This window comes from Macaca nemestrina, chromosome 18 (genome assembly GCF_043159975.1).
Source record: "Macaca nemestrina isolate mMacNem1 chromosome 18, mMacNem.hap1, whole genome shotgun sequence".
Lineage (NCBI taxonomy): Eukaryota > Metazoa > Chordata > Mammalia > Primates > Cercopithecidae > Macaca > Macaca nemestrina.
The window spans coordinates 66897177-66916460 of NC_092142.1; the positions used below are offsets into that span (position 1 = coordinate 66897177).

Consider the following 19284-nt stretch of genomic DNA (forward strand, 5'->3'; position numbering starts at 1 on the left):
CATTCTCCAGACTGTGCTGGGGAGTTGTGGGGGGGAATCAGTCCTTGCCTGGCTGGCCCCAGGACATGTACCAAAATGCAGAATATTCTGTTTATGACACTTTATTGATGCTGGGGGGGTGGGGAGGAGACCTGGAGAAATATGTGGGGGCAAGAGGCCCCAGGTGGGGACAGGGAAAGTGTCAAGGCCTGGCCACTACTGGGCAGGGAAGACAGAGTTGCCACTGTACGCACAGGGGATGAGCAGCTGCCGGTACTCCAGGGGCAGGTGCCGCTCCACTAGCACGTGCAGTGAGACTTGGTCAGTGACCAGGCCCTGCCTGCAGTGGAGGAAGAGAAAGGACAGGCAGAATCAGCGCCAGAGCTCCCCCAGCCAGCACCCCCACACTTTCCGCCCTCTCACCGCCGCATCAGCAGCTCCAGGTCCTCTGGCTTCACAGTCTTGCGGCCAGCATGAGCAGCAAATACCTCCAGGTCATCACAAAGATGCTGGAAATATTTATCTAGGCTGCCAAGAAGGTGGGGATAGAGCGGGCTGAACAGTCTGATCATGACCTAAGGGGTTCCTCTCCCTACCCCACGTGCCCAGGACTCACCACTTCTCCACCATCTCAAGAGCCTTCCTCTCCATGGGCATCTTGGCAAAGAAGCTAAAGAGTTTCACATAGTGGCTCAGTCCAGCCTTGTGGGGATCTTGCCGGGGCCTGGGGCCGGTGGTCCGGGGCCTAGGGGGACACCTGACCAACAGAGGCTCTGCAGGCTCTGAAGATAAGCTGAGGGCAACAGTGCACAGAGGGAGCTGAACTTGCCTCAGTAGGCCCTTATTCAAGGGCAAGTCTTGCTGGCTCCTGCCGAGGCTGGGGACCATGTGCCCTGACCAGCCAGGACCAGCAGCCCTGACCACCTGCTGAGGGGCAGCTGGGTCAGGGGGCCACAAAGAGGCCAGTCTTTCCCTGGGGCTCTGTTCCTCCACAGTCGACTTGACATCCTAGTTCAGGCTTATCTGTATTGATACCTGCTTGGGTCCATGACCCCAGGCCTTAGAATGGACAGTCTCTTCCCTTACTCTACTGCTGCCTTTCCCGATTCTGCTAATCATCCTCCAGGAAGACTTTTCTGACTACAAACCGACCACATACTTTCCCCTTTCCCCTCACCCAGGCTCCTCTAAGCTCTGGAGGCAGAGGTGCTCTTGGTGAGCTCTCCCCAGCCCAGCTCCGGCTGCCCTGCTAGGTAATCATCTGCATACCCGTAGGAAGGGGGAGGACCCTATGTACACAGCGTACCCAATGCTCCCTTCCCAAGAGGCCCATGAGGAATGGGGTTGTGGGATCTTACACTGCAGCACCAGGCGGTGGGGCTGGCTCAGGAAACTGATGATGTCGTCTGGCCTGGAGAGACTCAGGGGTGCCGGAGGCCGACTCTGGACTTGCTACAAAGGAAGAAGGATGGGGTCACAGGAATTCCAGGCCTGACCATCTCACCCAGGCCAGCACAGCCACAGTATTTCTGTCCTGTTTCTGGTGGAACCCATCTAGCTCCAGCCAAGCGGGTGCCCCTCAGAGTCTCCCTGAACCCCTACCACCACCAGTGCCCGGAAACACAACCCAGGCAAGGCCTTTCTGTGTGCTGGGGCCTGAACACAGCTGTCACCAGTCACCCCCTGCACTGGGCCTCTTACCTGCCCTGCTAGAGGCATCCTCATCCCCTGAAGATGCTCCTGGCCCCTCGGCCTCAGCAGTCCCCTGGGATCCCTCTGCTTCTGTCACCTGTGTGTGTCCCTCAGGCTCTTCTGCCCTGCTGGGTCCTTGTGCTCCTGTTGCCTCGATTTCACTCACACTCACACCTTCTTCTTTCATCTTTTTCTCTGCCTCTTCAACTCCATTGTGTAAGGGCTCTACTTCATCTTCTCCAGAGACACCACTGCTGGTGCTCAGGAAGCCCAGAGCAAAGGCATCGACCTCCTCTGCCTCTCCTGCCAGAAACTGGGCTGGTTTCCCAGGCCCTGAGTGAAGGGAAGAGAATACAGGCTGGAGATGCAGCAGGCCAAGGCTGCATAGCGCAGAGAAGGGTAAAGATGGACTAGCAGACCCAGCCCTGCCCACTGAGGAAAGACAAAGCCAGATGCAGCACCAGGACATGGATCTGAAGTCTCCTGGCCCAACATGGACTCTGCTCTTAGATGAAGGAGGCAGCCACAGCCAGGGGGCTCTAGGGGCACAGAGGGGCTTGAAGAAGGAAAACCACCATTGTCAACTCTCACCCAAGCTAAGTTTGGCTCCAGGCCATCGGCACCACACACTCACTATTGTTCTGCAGCCCAGGCCCACTGCTCTGTGTCCTGCGACCTGCAGCCTGCTCAGCGTCTTCAGCCCCAGTGTGAGGCGTGCAGGGCAGGGAGTGATACACGTTGGGGGAGCCAACTGTGGGCTGAGAGAAGGGTTGGGTGTCCTCCAACACAATGTCTGTGGGCAGAGTAGTAACAGGTTTTGAGGCTGTCACATGGAGATCAGGGGCCAGCTGGCTCTCAGCTTATTCCAGGCCCACTGGCTGCTACTCAGCATTGCCAGAGCCTGGACAGTGGGCCGCATGAGTTCGCCCTGAGTGGCCTTCAGAGAAAGAAGACGATCTAGCACGTGAGGCCTTATCTCCTACAGCCCTCCTTGCTTACCTTCCTGTTCCTCTGCCTGGCAGTCCCAAGCCCCCACAGCTGCCCACCCACCAGCTGCCCACTTAAAAAACCTCTTCACTGCTTGTTCTGCTCCTTCTTCCCAAACTCTCTTCTTACCCTGGTGAACTTGTTTTCTGCAATCAGGCTCCCAGGTCAGCTCGAATTGGCCAGCTGATCCTAAAACCTGGCCCCTTTCAAAAAGTTTCAGCCACCACACCACACCCCCTTCCGACCTCCAGCCCTATAGTTTAAGGATATGGGGCCCTGGGAGACACCGAGGGACCAAGGTAAGGGGCCCCCTGTGGAAAGAAAGCAGAAATTCCTTGTAGACCCACTGACCAGAGTTGCTCGCTGTCCTTGACCCCACCGAGAGGGGTGCAACCCTGACTCAGCATCACCTCCTATCTGTCATGGCAGGGAGAGCTTTCCCCAAAGGTCAGCAGGGGAAAACCTCAATCTTACTTGGAGGAGCCAAGGAAGTATCTCGCAGATCCTGCAAAAAGGCACCCACATCTACAGCTCGGCGGGCGGGAGGTCTGCGGGCCAAGCCAGGCCTCTGAACTGACTGTGGCTGAAGAGGTGTGGCAAAGGTCAGGTTGAGGGAGCTGGTGAGAGGAGGGAGGCACAGAGGAGTCAGGTACCTGACACCCAGTTTGCCCAGAGATCCCTCCATCTGCCCTGGGGCTCTCATCTCTTAGAACAGAGCCAACATGCTGTGAGGCTAAAACTGGCAGGGAGTAGTGTGGCCAGATTCCATCCCAGGCAGCACCTCCCTCCCCAAGCCTCTCCTCCACCCACCCCCAGAACAGCACCTGGTGAGGGAAGAGGCATCAGCATTCCCTTGAGGCTCTGTCAGCAACCGGCAAGATAATGTAAAAGAAGAAAACCGTGCTAAGTGATCCAGGCCTCTGAGGGCCCTCTCTCAGGACTCCTCAGCCTCTCCAGAGGACAGGAGGGAGAGGGTAGCAAAAGTGGTGTCCAGGGCCTCACCTTGGGAGAGAGGCAGCCCCTGGTCCACTCCCTGCTGAAACATTGACAGTCTCAGCCTCTGTTTCCTCCTTCCAGGGGCCAGCAGACCTGGAGCCAGGGTTGTGGAGGGCTCGAGCTCAGGAAGTTGCAGCTCCAGGCTATAAGAATGGAGCTTATCTCAGACAGGCCAGGAAGTCCAATTCTGGCTTTTGCAACCCTCAAGAAACTCCCTGACTAAGCTGCCCATAGCACAGTCCAAGGGGGTGGAGTTCTGTGTACCTGCTGCGACTGCTCTCTCTTCTGGAGGGTTGGACCACCTGTGGTGCTGGCACTGGCTTCACTACCGACTCGGGCATCAGGATGGAAGATTCTGGGGCTGCAGAAACACCAGGGAGAGGGTGGGGCTGACAGAACAGGTCACCCTGAATGAAAGATACCACAAGACTGGTGTTGGACTGGTACCTAACTCTGACCGGCAGGCCAGCACTCACTCACCAGTTAGTAGGATGTTCTTCAGCAGCGTCCGAGGTGTCTGTTCCTCCAAGTGCCCCCTGGCCTGAACATGGGCCGATCTGCCAATAGACTATCGGCAAAAGCACCAAGCAACCAGTCTGTCCGTTTGCCTTGAGATTTCCTCAAGGTGGGCTCCAGAGCAGAGCTAGACCTTAACCCCCCTCCCCGAGGCAGCCAGGGCCCTTTGGGGTCAGTGGGTGGGGTACTTACCCTGGCTCCACGGGAACGCCCTTTGGCTATTGTCTTTGTTTGGCCACTCAACCTCCTGGAGGAAGCCGTTTCAAGCAGGGCTCTCTGGGCTCTGCGTAAAGACCAGCAACGCTGAGAATTACAGTGAGGAGGGACAGAGAACATAGAGACATGCCTTCATCTGGGTCTTGGTTGAAGGCTTTTTCCCTCAGGGCAAGGGACCCAGAAACCACTTGCCCCTACTGTCGCCCCTGTTCCCAGCCCTATGTCAGCAGTGTGGACGAAGAAGACCCCTGGGGTATGGGAATGAGACGGCATATGAGTGAACCAACCAGGAGGGGCTGGGAAAGGCTTCACAGAGATGACTTCAGCATAATCACAAAGGGTAAGTAGGGGTTAGCCACACAGACAAGAGGAGCAATTGGAAGAGCATCCATCCCAGACATGAAAGTAACAATCCATGAAGGATATTAAAGTATTTTAAAATCTTTTAAGAACCTGGTACCCCAGACACCTTAGTCTCTGGGTGTTCCCAGGGCGCAGCTCCCACCTCATGGGTGTAAAACCTATAATGAATGGCTTCTCATTTCCTATAAAGGAACTCCATTGTCCCAGTCTGGCAGATGTCAACGTATGCATTCGATGCACCATGAGCACACCACAGCCCTCACCCACTGCCACTCCCACCAAGTCAGGCCAAATTCCCTGCTCCTTAGCAAAGCATCTTCCAGTTGCTGCCTCCCAACTTCTGCCCAGGCTGTCCTCTAGCTCCTTTCCCATTTCCAAGCTGGAGACAGTAAGACGATGCGCAGGAACAGTGGGAACCCTCGGGCAAAAAAAAAAAGTTCAGGGCAAATGCTTAGGCAAACCCTGGCTGGTTTGAGGAAAGCAGCCTAGAGAATAGAGCAGAAGGTGAGATTCTGAGCGCCTATCCTCCATCTCCAGTGGCCGAGCCCCCAAAGACTTGGGATCAGTCAGGCCCTGTGGTCCCGAGGCCTGGCTGCTGGAGCCCTGGGGGCAGGGCACAAACCGCTGGCCCGGGCCCGGCTAGAGCAATAGAGCCAGTTCTCAGAGTCCCAGGCCCTGCTCCTCTCTGAGACTTAGTTTTCCTCTCGAACAGAGTCGGCCCTGGGTCCCACCCAGACCCCACTCCCCAGTCCCTCTAGTTGCTCAAGTACTCGGGGAGCCCCCTCACATACCCAGCCCGAGCACTCCGGGGTCGCCGCGGGGTGCGCGGGTCCGCTGTATCCAGCACGCGTCGCAGCAGAGTGCGCGGCGTAGGGTCGCCGTCAGGGTTGTGGTCAGCCATCGTCTCGGCCCCGGGCCCTCCTAACCGCCCAGCCAGCAGCAGGGTCCGCCTTCCCGCCGCCACAGTTAAGCTAACTCTCGCGATGCTCCCGCACAGCCCCACGGGAATTGTAGTTCTCGCCCTATCACAACTCGCGGGGTGGACGGTGATGGTTGCAAGCTCGGTCTGCTTTGGAGGCAGCCTCGCTGCGGGTAAACCTCGGTTAATGTAATGCAAGTAGCCCAAGTCTTGGCTTCTTCATCTGTAAATTGAGGTTGATACCCACCTAACAAGGAGCTTATAATGATTCAAGGAGTTAATGTTTAACTCATAGAGTCTAAAACACGGTAAGCCAGGGCATTGGTAACTAGCAATTGCTATTATTAGAAGGCTCTCTCATTCCCATCTCTCTCTCCGAAGAGGAGGAGAGACGCTTGGGCCAGGAAAAAGAATTTTATCCTACATACGACCTGGTTAGATTTGCATTTGCAGGCTAGGCGGTGGCTCACGCCTGTAATTCCAATACTTTAGGACACCGAGGCAGGAGGATAGGTTGAGCTCAGGAGTTCGAGAGCAGCCTGGGCAACAAAGTGAGACCCCACCCCCTGGTCTCTACAAAAAATAAAAATAAATTAGTCAGGCATGGTGGTGCGCGCCTGTAGTCCCAGCTAATTGGGAGGCTGAGGCAGGAGCATTGCTTGAGCCCAGGAGTTCAAGACTTCAGTGAGTCATGATCGCACTCCAGTCTGGGCAACAGAGAGAGACCCCGTCTCAAAAAATAATAAAAGCATTTTGAAAAGATCCGCATTTGCAAATCTGTCTATAGGGCCTATCTCTATCAGAAGAGACCAGGAAGCTCCAAGGCTAATAGGCTGTTTGTGATCCAGCACTGATGTTATGATCTCCAAACACGAGCAATTTTGAGATGAATTCTGGCTCTCAAAAGTTCTGTTAATCGGCCGGGCGAGGTGGCTCAAGCCTGTAATCCCAGCACTTTGGGAGGCCGAGACGGGCGGATCACGAGGTCAGGAGATCGAGACCATCCTGGCTAACACAGTGAAACCCCGTCTCTACTAAAAATACAAAAACTTAGCCGGGCGAGGTGGCAGGCGCCTGTAGTCCCAGCTACTCGGGAGGCTGAGGCAGGAGAATGGCGTGAACCCGGGAGGCGGAGCTTGCAGTGAGCTGAGATCCGGCCACTGCACTCCAGCCTGGGTGACAGAGCGAGACTCCGTCTCAAAAAAAAAAAAAAAAAAAAAGTTCTGTTAATCTTTTCCCCATTACCACATCTAGGAAAACAAATAAATAAAAATTGGGTTTTCTTTTGAGACAGATTTTTGCTCTTGTTGCCCAGGCCGGAGTGCAATGGCCCAATCTCGGCTCGCCGCAACCTCCACCTCCCAGGTTCAAGCGATTCTCCTGCCTCAGCCTCCCGAGTAACTGGGATTACAGACATGCACCACCATGCCCGGTTAATTTTGTATTTTTAGTAGAGATGGGTTTTTCTCTATATTGGTCAGGCTGGTCTCAAACTCCTGACCTCAGGTGATCTGCCTGCCTCGGCCTCCCAAAGTGCTGGGATTACAGGCGTGAGCCACCGCACCCAGCCAATAAAAATTATTAATGCTAGAGATGCTTACCATATTCTGTTAGTGTTTTCCTCCGTATTTTTCACTGACTGACAATCCCCTCACCTTAAGTTTTCCTGGCAACTGAATTAGAACTTGGTTTCTGAGTATTCTGTGGAGTTCGCTTTCGCAGAATCTCCACCAAGACCAAGTGTAAATTATCAGATACCTGACACAGGCATGGGCATATTTGTGCTTGTGTTAAAAAAAAAAAAAAACTGAGCCAAGAAGTCCAGGCACGGTAGCTCATGCCTGTAATCCCAGCACTTTGGGAGGGTGAGGCGGGCAGATCACTTGAGGTCAGGAGTTCAACACCAGTCTGGCCAACATGGTAAAACCCCGTCTCTACTAAAAACACAAAAATTAGCCGGGTGTAGTGGCATATACCTATAATTCCAGCTACTCTGGAAGCTGAGGCAGGAGAATCGCTTGAATCCTGGTAGGCAGAGGTTGCTGAGATCCGGCCATAATACTCCAGCCTGGGCAACTAAGCAAGACTGCATCTCGAAAAAAAAAAAACAAAAATAAGCAAAAAATTAGATTATTGCTTCTCAAAATAAGAGAACTGTAGAGAAAAAGCTATCAATATTCCTTGTCATTTAGATCCAATATGTTATCTTACTCAATTTGCTATCCTTTTGCAGACATATTTCCATGGTTACTACCTAAATGCAGTTGTTTGTTTTTTGTTTTGAAATGTTCTCCTGCCTCAGTCTCCTGAGCAGCTGGGATTACAGGCAGATACCACCATGCCCAGCTAATTTTTGTATTTTTAGTAGAGACGGTCACCATTTTGGTCAGACTGGTCTCGAACTCCTCATGATCTGCCCACCTCAGCCTCCAAAGTGCTGGGATTACAGGCATGAGCCATGGTGCCTGGTCTGCAGTTTTGTTTTTGTTTTTGTTTTCTAAGACAGAGTCTCACTCTGTTGCCTGGGATGGAGTGCAGTGGCATAATCTCAGCTCACTGCAACCTCTGCCTCCCAGCTTCAAGCAATTCTCCCTGCCTCAGCCTCCCAAGTAGCTGGGATTACAGGTGCCTGCCACCACACCAGGCTAATTTTTTGTATTTTTAGTAGAGACAGGGTTTCACCATGTTGGCCAGGATGGTCTCAACCTCCTGACCTCATGAGCCGCCTGCCTCAGCCTCCCAAAGTGCTAGGATTACAGGCGTGAGCCACCACACCTGGCCCCAGCCTGCAGTTTTAAATTATTTATTCATTTACTAGTAAAACCATGAACTACTGAATAATATGGAAAAAAACAAACTTTTTTTTTTTTTTTAGATGGTGTCTCGCTTTGTTGCCCAGGCTGGAGTGTAGTGGTGCGATCTCAGCTCACTGCAACCTCTGCCTCCTGGGTTCAAGCAATTCTCCCTGCCTCAGCCTCCCAAGTAGCTGGGATTACAGGTGCCCACTACCATGCCTGGCTAATTTCTTTTTTTTCTTTTTTTGAGACGGAGTTTTGCTCTTGTTGCCCAGGCTAGAGTGCAATGCCGTGATCTCGGGTCACCGCAACCTCTGCCTCCTGGGTTCAAGTGATTCTCCCGCCTCAGCCTCCCAAGTAGCTGGGATTACAGGCATGTGCCACCACACCTGGCTAATTTTGTATTTTTAGTAGTGATGGGATTTCTCCATGTTGGTCAGGCTGGTCTTGAGCTCCCGACCTCAGGTGATCTGCCTGCCTCAGGCTCCCAAAGTGCTGGGATTACAAGCGTGAGCCACCGTGCTCTGCCAATTTTTTTTTTTTTTTTTTTTTTGAGACGGAGTCTGGCTCTGTCGCCCAGGCTGGAGTGCAGTGGCGCGATCTCGGCTCACTGCAAGCTCCACCTCCCGGGTTCACGCCATTCTCCCGCCTCAGCCTCCGAGTAGCTGGGACTACAGGCGCCCGCCACCACGCCCGGCTAGTTTTTTTTTGTATTTTTAGTAGAGACGGGGTTTCACCATGTTAGCCAGGATGGTCTCGATCTCCTGACCTCGTGATCCACCCGCCTCGGCCTCCCAAAGTGCTGGGATTACAGGCTTGAGCCACCGCGCCCGGCCCCCAATTTTTTTTTTGAGACAGAGTCTCCCTCTGTCGCCCAGGCTGGAGTGCATAGCGCAATCTCGGCTCACTGCAAGCTCCGCCTCCCAGGTTCACACCATTCTCCTGCCTCACCCTCCCGAGTAGCTGGGACTACAGGCACCCACTACCATGCCCGGCTAATCTTTTGTATTTTTAGTACAGACGGGGTTTCACCATGTTAGCCAGGATGATCTCAATCTCCTGACCTCGTGATCCACCCGCCTCGGCCTCCCAAAGTGTTGGGATTACAGGCGTGAACCATTGCGAAATTTTTTTTTTTTTTTTTTTTTTTTTTTTTTTTTGAGGCGGAGTTTCGCTCTGTCTCCCAGGCTGGAGTGCAGTGGCCGGATCTCAGCTCACTGCAAGCTCCGCCTCCCGGGTTTACGCCATTCTCCTGCCTCAGCCTCCCGAGTAGCTGGGACTACAGGCGCCCGCCACCTCCCCCGGCTAGTTTTTTTTGTATTTTTTAGTAGAGACGGGGTTTCACTGTGTTAGCCAGGATGGTCTCGATCTCCTGACCTCGTGATCCGCCCGTCTCGGCCTCCCAAAGTGCTGGGATTACAGGCTTGAGCCACCGCGCCCGGCCAATTTTTTGTATTTTTAGTAGAGACAGGATTTCGCTATGTTGACCAGGCTGGTCTCCAACTCCTAACCTCAGGTGATCCGCCCTCCTTGGCCTCCCAAAGTGCTGGGATTACAGGCATGAGCCACCGCGCCAGGCCTTTTTTTTTTTTTTTTTCTTGAGACAGGGTCTCGCTCTGTCACCCATGCTGGAGTGCAATGGTGGGATCACAGCTCACTGCAGATCTCAACCTTCTGAACTCAAGCCACCTTCCCACCTCAGCCTTCTGAGTAGTTGGAATTACCAGAGTAAGCCACCATGCCCAGCTAATTATTGTATTTTATGTACAGGCGGAGTTTCACCATGTTGCCCAGGCTGGTCAAACATGTTTCAAAAAAGATTAAAACATGAGCTTTGGCTGGGCGCGGTGGCTCACGCAGGAGAATCACTTGAACTTGGAGGGTGGAGGTTGTGGTGAGCCAAGATCGCACTCCAGCCTGGGCGACAGAGTGAGACTCCGTCTCAAAAACCAACCAACCAACCAACCATGAGCTTCATTCTTTGCATAGCAGTATTCTGTTTGTTCACATAATTAAATATTATAATTACTTGTTTTAAAAAATTACTGGGATGAAGTGAGGCAGGGAGGAGTAAAAGAGAATGGCAGGGCTAAACTAATGTGGGGTCTTGCAGGCTCTGGGAAAGAGTCTGGACATTATTCTTTTTTTTTTTTTTTGAGACGGAGTTTTGCTCTTGTTGCCCAGGCTGGAGTGCAATGGCACCATCTTGGCTCAAGGCAACCTCTGCCTCCTGGGTTCAAGCAATCTCCTGCCTCAGCCTCCCGAGTAGCTGGGATTACAGGCATGTGCCACCACGCTCGGCTAATTTTTTAATGTTAGTAGAGACAGGGTTTCTCCGTGTTGGTCTTGAACTCCTGACCTCAGGTGATCCACCCACCTCAATCTCCCAAAGTGCTGGGATTACAGGCGTGAGCCACCATGCCTGGTGAATCTGGACATTATTCTAAATGGAATAGGAAGCCACTGGAGGAATTTAAGCAGAGGTATGACAGATCAGATTTTATTTGGCAGCCATGTGAAGAAAAGATTGCAGGAGAGGCAAGATTGGAGGCAGGGAGACATGCGACGAGGTTCTTGCCTTTCTCCAGAGGTGATTAAGACAGAGAATGAGCTGGGCAGTGGAGGTGAGGAGAAAGCCATGCATTCCAGATATGCTTTGAGTTAGAAGATTAAGTGTAGATGACAGGTGATTTTATGTACTGGAAATTAGAGTTTCATTGGGCATAATTTTCAATATTCTGTGCATAAAGAAATTACATCAATTTGGCCTCTCACCACTTTTTGAGCAAGGTGAGTCCTGAGACAGGTAGAGTTTGAACCATAACAGTTACAATTATCTTTTGCTGAATTTTATCTCTATTACACACGTTTTATAAAAATTTAAACATGGCCAGGCACGGTGGCTCATGCCTGTAATCCCAGCACTTTGGGAGGCCAAGGCAGGCTGATCACCTAAGGTCAGGAGTTCGAGACCAGCCTGGACAACATGAAACCCCATCTTTACTAAAATCACAAAAATTAGCCAGGCATGGTGCACATGCCTGTAGTCCCAGCTACTTGGGAGACTGAGGCAGGAGAATGGCTTGAACCCGGAAGATGAAGGTTGCTGTGAGCCGAGATTGTGCCATTGCACTCCAGCCTGGGTGACAGAGCAAGAGTCTGTCTCAAAAAAAAAAAAAAAAAAAAGGCCAAGTGTGGTGGCTCACACCTGTAATTCCAGCATTTTGGGAGGCTGAGGTAGGTGGATCATGAAGTCAGGAGGTCGAGGCGAGTCTGGCCAACATAATGAAACCCTGTCTCTATGAAAAATACAAAAAATTAGTCGAGTGTGGTGGTGTGCGCCTGTAATTCCACCTACTCAGGAGGCTGAGGCAGGAAGATCGAGTGAACCCGGGAGGCAGAGATTACACTGAGCCGAGACTGTGCCACTGCACTCCACCCCGGGTGACAGTGCGAGTGCAAGACTGTCTCAAAAAAGAAAAAAAAAAAATTTAAACATGTAATATAGGCCGGGTGCAGTGGCTCACGCTTGTAATCCCAGCACTTTAGGAGGCCAAGGTGGCCAGATCACCTGAGGTCAGAAGTTTCAGACAAGCCTGCCCAACATGTTGAAACTCCGTTTCTTCTAAAAATACAAAAATTAGGTCAAGTGCAGTGGCTCACACCTGTAATCCCAGCACTTTGGGAGGCTGAGATGGGTGGATCGCATGAGGTCAGGAGTTTGAGACCAAACCTGGCCAACATGAGGAAATCCCCGCTCTATAAAAATACAAAAATTAGGCCGGGCGCGGTGGCTCAAGCCTGTAATCCCAGCACTTTGGGAGGCCGAGACGGGCGGATCACGAGGTCAGGAGATCGAGACCATCCTGGCTAACACGGTGAAACCCCGTCTCTACTAAAAAATACAAAAATCTAGCCGGGCGAGGTGGCGGGCGCCTGTAGTCCCAGCTGCTCGGGAGGCTGAGGCAGGAGAATGGCGTAAACCCGGGAGGCGGAGCTTGCAGTGAGCTGAGATCCAGCCACTGCAGTCCAGCCTGGGCAACAGAGCAAGACTCCGTCTCAAAACAAAAACAAAAACAAAAACAAAAATTAGTCGGGCATGGTGGTGGGCACCTATACTACTACCAGCTCTTGGGAGGCTGAGGCAGGAGAATTGCTTGAATCCGGGAAGCAGAGGTTGCAGTGAGCCTATATCCTGCCACTTCACTCCAGCCTGACCAAGAACAAAACTCCATCTAAAAAAAAAAAAAAAAAACGAAAAACCACAAAACAAAAATTAGCTGGGCGTGGTGGCATGCGCCTGTAATCCCAGCTACCTGGGAGGCTAAGGCAGGAGAATTGCTTGAACCCAGGAGGCGGAGGTTGCAGTGAGCCAAGATTGCACCACTGCACTCCAGCCTGGGCAACAGAGTGAGACATCCTCTAAGAAAAATAAAAATTAAAAATAAATAAATAAATAAATAGGCTGGGCGCGGTGGCTCACGCCTGTAATCCCAGCACTTTGGGAGGCCAAAGTGGGTGGATCACCTGAGGTCAGGAGTTCGAGACCAGCCAGTCCAACATGGTGAAACCCTGTCTTTACTAAAAATACACAAAATTAGCTGTGCGTGGTGCCTGGCGCCTGTAATCCCAGCTACTTGGGAGGCTGAGGCAGGAGACTCTCTTGAACCCAAGAGGTGGAGGTTGCAGTGAGCCGAGATCACACCACTGCACTCCAGCCTGAGCAACAAGAACGAAATTCTGTCTCAAATAAATACATAAATAAACATGTAATATGTGTGTTCATGTTTATACTCTTGTATAAATGATTCGCCTAAATGAATGCATATCTTTTACCAGGGGCTAAACATAGTAGAGGGTGCATTTCTGGATTTTTTCTGGATTTCTGGATCTATATTTTTAGTAGAGACAGAGTTTCATAATGTCGGCCAGACTGGTCTCGAACTCCTGACCTCAAGTAATCCGCCTGCTATGGCCTCCCAAAGTGCTGGGATTACAGTCCTGAGACACCAAGCACAGCTTTTTTTTTTTTTTTTTTTGAGACAGAGTCTCGCACTGTCACCTGGGCTGGAGTGCAGTGGTGTGATCTCGGCTCACTGCAACCTCGACCTCCTAGGTTCAAGCAATTCTCCTGCCTCAGCCCCTCGAGTAGTTGGGATTACAGGTGCCTGAGACAACGCCCGGCTAATTTTTTTGTATTTTTAGTAGAGACGGGGTTTCACTATGTCAGCCAGGCTGGTCTCGAATTCCTGACCTCGTGATCCGCCCGCCACGGCCTCCCAAAATGCTGTGATTACAGGCGTGAGCCACCGCATCCGGCCCTATTTTGTTTTTATGTCAAATACTATAATTAGAAATAATGTATATTAGGTTTCCATTTCATGCCTGTGACCTGCTACCAGGAGAGAAAAAATGAGGAGTGAGAGTTAGGTGAAAGGGTAAAGAAAGACAAGAAAAATTGGGAGGAGACCAAGATCATGTCTTTTGTGGGAATATGGATGGAGCTGGGGGCCGTTATCCTTAGCAAACTAATGAAGGAACAGAAAACCAAATACCACATATTCTCACAAGTGTGAGTTAAATGATGAGAACTCATGAACACAAAGAAGGGAACAACAGACACTGGGGTCTACTTGAGGGAGGGGGGTGGGAGGAGAGAGAGGAGCAGAAAAGATAACTATTGGGTACTGGGCTTAATACCTGGGTGATGAAATAATCTGTACAACAAATCGCAGTGACACGACTTCCCCTATGCAATACATCTTCACACGTACCCCCGAACCAAAAATAAGTTTTTAAAAAATTGGGAGAAGGAAGAACTCGGCAGAGGAGGGCTAGTTTGCAGGTAATTCCCCTGAAGGACTGCCTGGCCCCTCCCTGGCTTTCCACAACATTTTGTGTTCTTTAAAACATTTTCCCCCGGCCAGGCGCTGTGATACTAGCTCACGCTTGTAATCCTAGCACCTTGGGAGGCCGAGGCGGGCGGATTGCCTGAGCTCAGGAGTTCGAGACCAGCCTGGGAAATATGGTGAAACCACTTCTCTACTGAAAAAAAAAAAAAAAAAATTAGCCGGGCATGGCGGCGTGCACCTGTCGTCCCAGCTACTCGTGAGGCTGAGGCAGGAGAATTGCTTGAACCCAAGAGGCGGACGTTGCTGTGAGCCGAGATCTCACCACTGCACTCCAACCTGGCGACAGAGTGAGACTCCTTTACACACACACACAAAAATTTCCCTCAAATAAGTTGAGGTAGGGGGGAGGTGTATTGTTACAATGCAAATCCTTTCGCATTAAATCCTTTAATAGCTCTCAGTGTGGCCTGCAGAATAAAACCCCAAATCCTTAACATGTCCCAGTTTGGTATTTTCCTACGCTTGGTCTACCTGGGCCACCCCCTTCCAGGTTCTTTAAGGGCGGAGCCTAGCTCTTTTCTGCCATGTGGCCTTACAGACTGGTTCCCGGGACACGAACTGGGTACTTCTCCCTACCCAAGCTTTCGTTCTTTATTCCTGGCCACCCCCTCCCCCGCTTCCATTTCTCTGCTCTCCTGTTCATTCCTTTAGAGCGATTACTTTCTGTGAGTAGACATCCATTCGCGTGCATTCAGATCTATTATCCAAAAGACAGAGGCTCATCCGTCTAGGCAGTCAGGCTCCAAGAGAGGAGCCCAGTCGGTCTGACTCCCGGAAACTCCGTGCACTGGGTCAGCCACATAGTAGGCGTCTACTGGAGACTTTGTTTAGGTCAGGGAGTCAACGCAGGCAGCAGCTGAATCAGGAGAGAGTCCCCAACGCAGACAAAGGGGCTCCTGAGACCCTTCGGGGCGCCGAGGCCCAGGTTTTCGTCTCCCTCTGCTGCAGCAATGCCGTCGACTCAAAGGCGCTCAGGGCTGGGGGACTGGTTCTGGCAAACAGCACAACCTCGCCCGAATACTGGTCCGCAGTAACTTGATCTTTCCCTTAGGCGGCGCTTAGGTTCGCAGGCGCCCAGTTCAGGGCGAGGCATCACGGGATTTGTAGTCTCCGTGGGCATATACCCACCGCGCTTGCGCACCAGTGAGGCGCGCACCGCCCCTCTCCACGCCCCTATCAGGATTCGGGTCCTCGTAAGGAGCAGTCCAGGCGACAGCGTTCCAACCTAATACGCCTCTCTCGCCCGCCGGGGACAAGCCGGGCTGGAGAAAGAATCCGCTCTTCGGAAGCTGGCGCCGTGCCTTGGAAGGCGGCCGGAATCCGCACACACCCGCCCCGGAAGTGAGCGGCTCCTGGCGCGGGGCATTGTGGGGGGCGTAGTCTCTTTCTCAGGCGGTCCTTCGCGGCGTCCCCGGGGCCGACTCCCGAGCGCAGGCGGGCAGCCAGGCGGGCGGCGCGGCGCGGGCCGGCAGGAAGCGTATCCTGGGCACGGGGCGCCGGGCGGGCCGGCTGCGCCTAGCGGCAGTGGTGGGATACCACCCAAGGCCTCGCGCGGCGCCGCCCGTCGAGGGGCGGGCGGCGGCGGAGCCACTGGGCCGTCGAAGGGCGCAGGAGGCCGGTGGGCCGGGCCGGGCCGCGCGGCGCAGCCATGCCTGGCTTTACGTGCTGCGTGCCAGGCTGCTACAACAACTCGCACCGGGACAAGGCGCTGCACTTCTACACGTTTCCAAAGGACGCTGAGTTGCGGCGCCTCTGGCTCAAGAACGTGTCGCGTGCCGGCGTCAGTGGGTGCTTCTCCACCTTCCAGCCCACCACAGGCCACCGTCTCTGCAGCGTTCACTTCCAGGGCGGCCGCAAGACCTACACGGTACGCGTCCCCACCATCTTCCCGCTGCGCGGCGTCAATGAGCGCAAAGTAGCGCGCAGACCCGCTGGGGCCGCGGCCGCCCGCCGCAGGCAGCAGCAGCAGCAGCAGCAGCAACAACAACAACAGCAGCAGCAGCAGCAGCAACAGCAGCAGCCGTCACCCTCTGCCTCCACTGCCCAGACTTCCCAGCTGCAGCCGAACCTGGTGTCTGCTTCCGCGGCCGTGCTTCTTACCCTTCAGGCCGCTGTAGACAGCAGTCAGGCTGCGGGATCCGTGCCGCCGACGCCCATCACTCCCACTGGAGAAGACGTGAAGCCCATCGATCTTACAGTGCAAGTTGAGTTTGCAGCCACAGAGGGCGCAGCCGCTGCGGCCGCCGCGTCGGAGTTACAGGCTGCTACCGCAGGGCTGGAGGCTGCCGAGTGCCCTATGGGCCCCCAGTTGGTGGTGGTAGGAGAAGAGGGTTTCCCTGATACTGGCTCCGACCATTCGTACTCCTTGTCGTCAGGCACCACGGAGGAGGAGCTCCTGCGCAAGCTGAATGAGCAGCGGGACATCCTGGCGCTGATGGAAGTGAAGATGAAAGAGATGAAAGGCAGCATTCGCCATCTGCGTCTCACCGAGGCCAAGCTGCGCGAAGAACTGCGCGAGAAGGATCGGCTGCTTGCCATGGCTGTCATCCGCAAGAAGCACGGAATGTGAACTGGTGCCCCGGCGGCCTGCTGGACTCCCAGACCCCATCCAGCCAGGGGACTGCAGGCCATTGTTGAACTCCTCTATACTCCTGGGGCACTGGTTGACAGTACTGAGGCTTAAGGCAGCTGGACTCTCTTGCTGGTGACCTGGCATCCTCAACTGTTTCCTCCTGAAGTGGAAGCTGGGGCCTTAGACTCTGCCCTGGTGACACCAGCAATTATGACTTTGTCTACCCTTCTTCCCCAGTTATTGTTGCAGATTCTGGTTAAGCAGAGGCTTCAGAACCACTGAACTTGAAACTTACCCTCTAGGGATGCAGGTGATATGTCCAGGGACTATGAGTTTGGGATAAACCATACCTTAAGGTTGGTCAGCAGTCAGACAACTCTAATGTGTGTAGTGATAAGAGATGCAAGTAACATCAGTTCTCCTTTTCATGCTTTTCCTTCCCAGGTGCAGCCTGTGATTCTGATGGGGACTGGTAAATCTGTGCCTCTGCCTCCTAGGATTTATTTTCCCAGGAGACCATTTACAAGGGGATCTGGATGACCTGCTGATGGAGATCCAGCTTGCCAGGGATTTAGGTTTATCCTGTTTTGTTTGCTACTGGTTACAAATTCTATTTTCTGTACAATTAGTCAGACTAAAGTTTTCACTGTGTTTGTTTGGCAAAACAAATTAAACAAAAAGTAAGGTTTTTATTTGGGTCTCGCCATTTTATTTTTACAAAAACATAGTTAAATGTCCTTGAAACATGGGGAAATAGGCCTCAGCCTATTTGAAAGACCAGGCTGACCCTGAAAGTAGAGATGCTTCAGTGACCAGGTTTTTCCAAAAATGGACCCTAAGCACATGGATCCTGGCCTTACAAGGTCCTCACAGAGTTCCTGGCCCAGCTCACCCTAAAGAGTTTGGAAACTGCACCAAATGGGCCCAGTTTGTCCGTGGGTTATCTCCCTGTATCCTTTCAACAAGGACCAACTGCTAACTAAACTATATTGTGATAGTTCACCTCTGAGGGTTTTGAATTCTCAGCTGGGATTGAATTTTGCTCACCATGACATCCCTTAGGCTTAGCACAGCCTCTGGTATGCATGTGCATGCAGTTACTCTACGAACCAGTAAGACCACAGCTGGAGCTAGCCAAAGCTTCTTCAGGCACAAGGACTCTTGTATAGATACCTTGGCCTTGGTACACCTTTGGTGTGACAGATCTGTATCCACAGGGGGCATTAAGAAGTTGGGAGGTGTGATCCCTTGACTCATTTTCTTGGCTGCCTCTATTTTTTTTTCCTTTTTTTTTTTTTTTTTGAGATGGAGCTTTGCTCATGTTGCCCAGGCTGGAGTGCAATGGTATGATCTCAGCTCACTGCAACCTCTGCCTCCTGGGTTCATGCGATTCTCCTGCCTCACCCTCCCGAGTAGCTGGGATTACAGGCGCCGGCCACCACATCTGGCTGATTTTTGTATTTTCAGTAGAGACGGATTTCACCATGTTGGCCAGGCTGGTCTCGAACTCCTGACCTCAGGTGATCCGCCTGCCTCTGCCTTCCAAAGTGCTGAGATTACAAGTGTGAGCCACCTGCCCAGCTTCTATCTTTTCTTAAATTGGATATCGAAGGGGCAAGGATGACATTGTTTTTGTCTGTAGCTCCAAGTAATTTAGCTCAAAGCCAGTGTCTCAAAGTGAATGCCTTTAAAGCTATGGGTTTACTGTGGGTGGTGGGGTACAAATAGAGACTTTCAGACCCCATAAAATATGACTCCCTTCTGTTACTTATGGACAAAGCCATCTGCCTGGGGACTTGCCTGTGGCAACATGCTGGAATGGTCCTAAAACTCAAGTCTCTATTTCCCTTCTAGTCCCTTAGCACTGAGTTGGGAAAGAAGTCTGGTGGGGAAGAAGGGGTGAGACATAGGTTGTGTGGGTGCCTGGTTGGGGGATGGACTGGAACTCTGCCTTCCTATGGTTAGATCTGGCTGGTAATCAGGTGGTGGAAGCACAGCAGTGCCCTTTGTTGCTCCTATTGGGCCAGTCTCTCATCTTCCCAGTTTCCTTCCTTGGAGCGAGGCCTTTTCCAGGCTGTAGCCATGCTCTTCAGTGCATCCTTGAGCTCCTGTTTATTGAAGGGACTTCTGCTGTTTCTGCCTTGGCTCCCTTGAGGCTCTCAGCAGTACTCCCTGGACCCTCTCTGGTGTTCAGAGGTTATGGGCAGTGTTTTGGCTTCTTAGGGAGAAGAAGACAGTTCACAGAGCAATGGAGATCCCAGATGCAGATGTACAAGCGGGGCAATGCAGAGTTCTCACTAGCTGAGTAGTAAGCATCTAGTCTGGCAAAGTGTAATG

General features: G+C 52.5%; 2 protein-coding genes across 3 annotated transcripts; one reads left to right on the forward strand and one right to left on the reverse strand.

The window, feature by feature from the left end:
- Positions 1 to 85: 85 nt before the first annotated feature.
- LOC139355264 (centromere protein T) lies at positions 86 to 5885 on the reverse strand. 2 transcript variants are annotated; one of them, XM_071084769.1, is made up of 13 exons: positions 5541 to 5824; positions 4363 to 4453; positions 4135 to 4222; positions 3919 to 4015; positions 3661 to 3797; positions 3483 to 3519; positions 3133 to 3275; positions 2306 to 2464; positions 1681 to 2004; positions 1338 to 1431; positions 596 to 772; positions 403 to 507; positions 86 to 319 (listed from the first exon to the last, which is right to left on the reverse strand). In XM_071084769.1, exons 1-13 carry the CDS (start codon positions 5648 to 5650, stop codon positions 196 to 198), a joined length of 1686 nt encoding a protein of 561 aa, XP_070940870.1. In that variant the 5' UTR covers positions 5651 to 5824; the 3' UTR covers positions 86 to 195. The 2 variants fall into 2 exon arrangements, with proteins under 2 accessions (XP_070940870.1, XP_070940869.1); XM_071084768.1 differs by lacking the exon at positions 2306 to 2464 and having other exon boundaries at positions 5541 to 5885.
- Positions 5886 to 15556: 9671 nt separating this feature from the next.
- LOC105491405 (THAP domain containing 11) lies at positions 15557 to 17639 on the forward strand. The gene is made up of 2 exons (XM_011757783.3): positions 15557 to 17303; positions 17392 to 17639. The coding sequence occupies exon 1, from the start codon at positions 16024 to 16026 to the stop codon at positions 16942 to 16944; it is 921 nt and encodes a 306-aa protein (XP_011756085.2). The 5' UTR covers positions 15557 to 16023; the 3' UTR covers positions 16945 to 17303; positions 17392 to 17639.
- The last annotated feature ends 1645 nt before the right edge of the window (positions 17640 to 19284 follow it).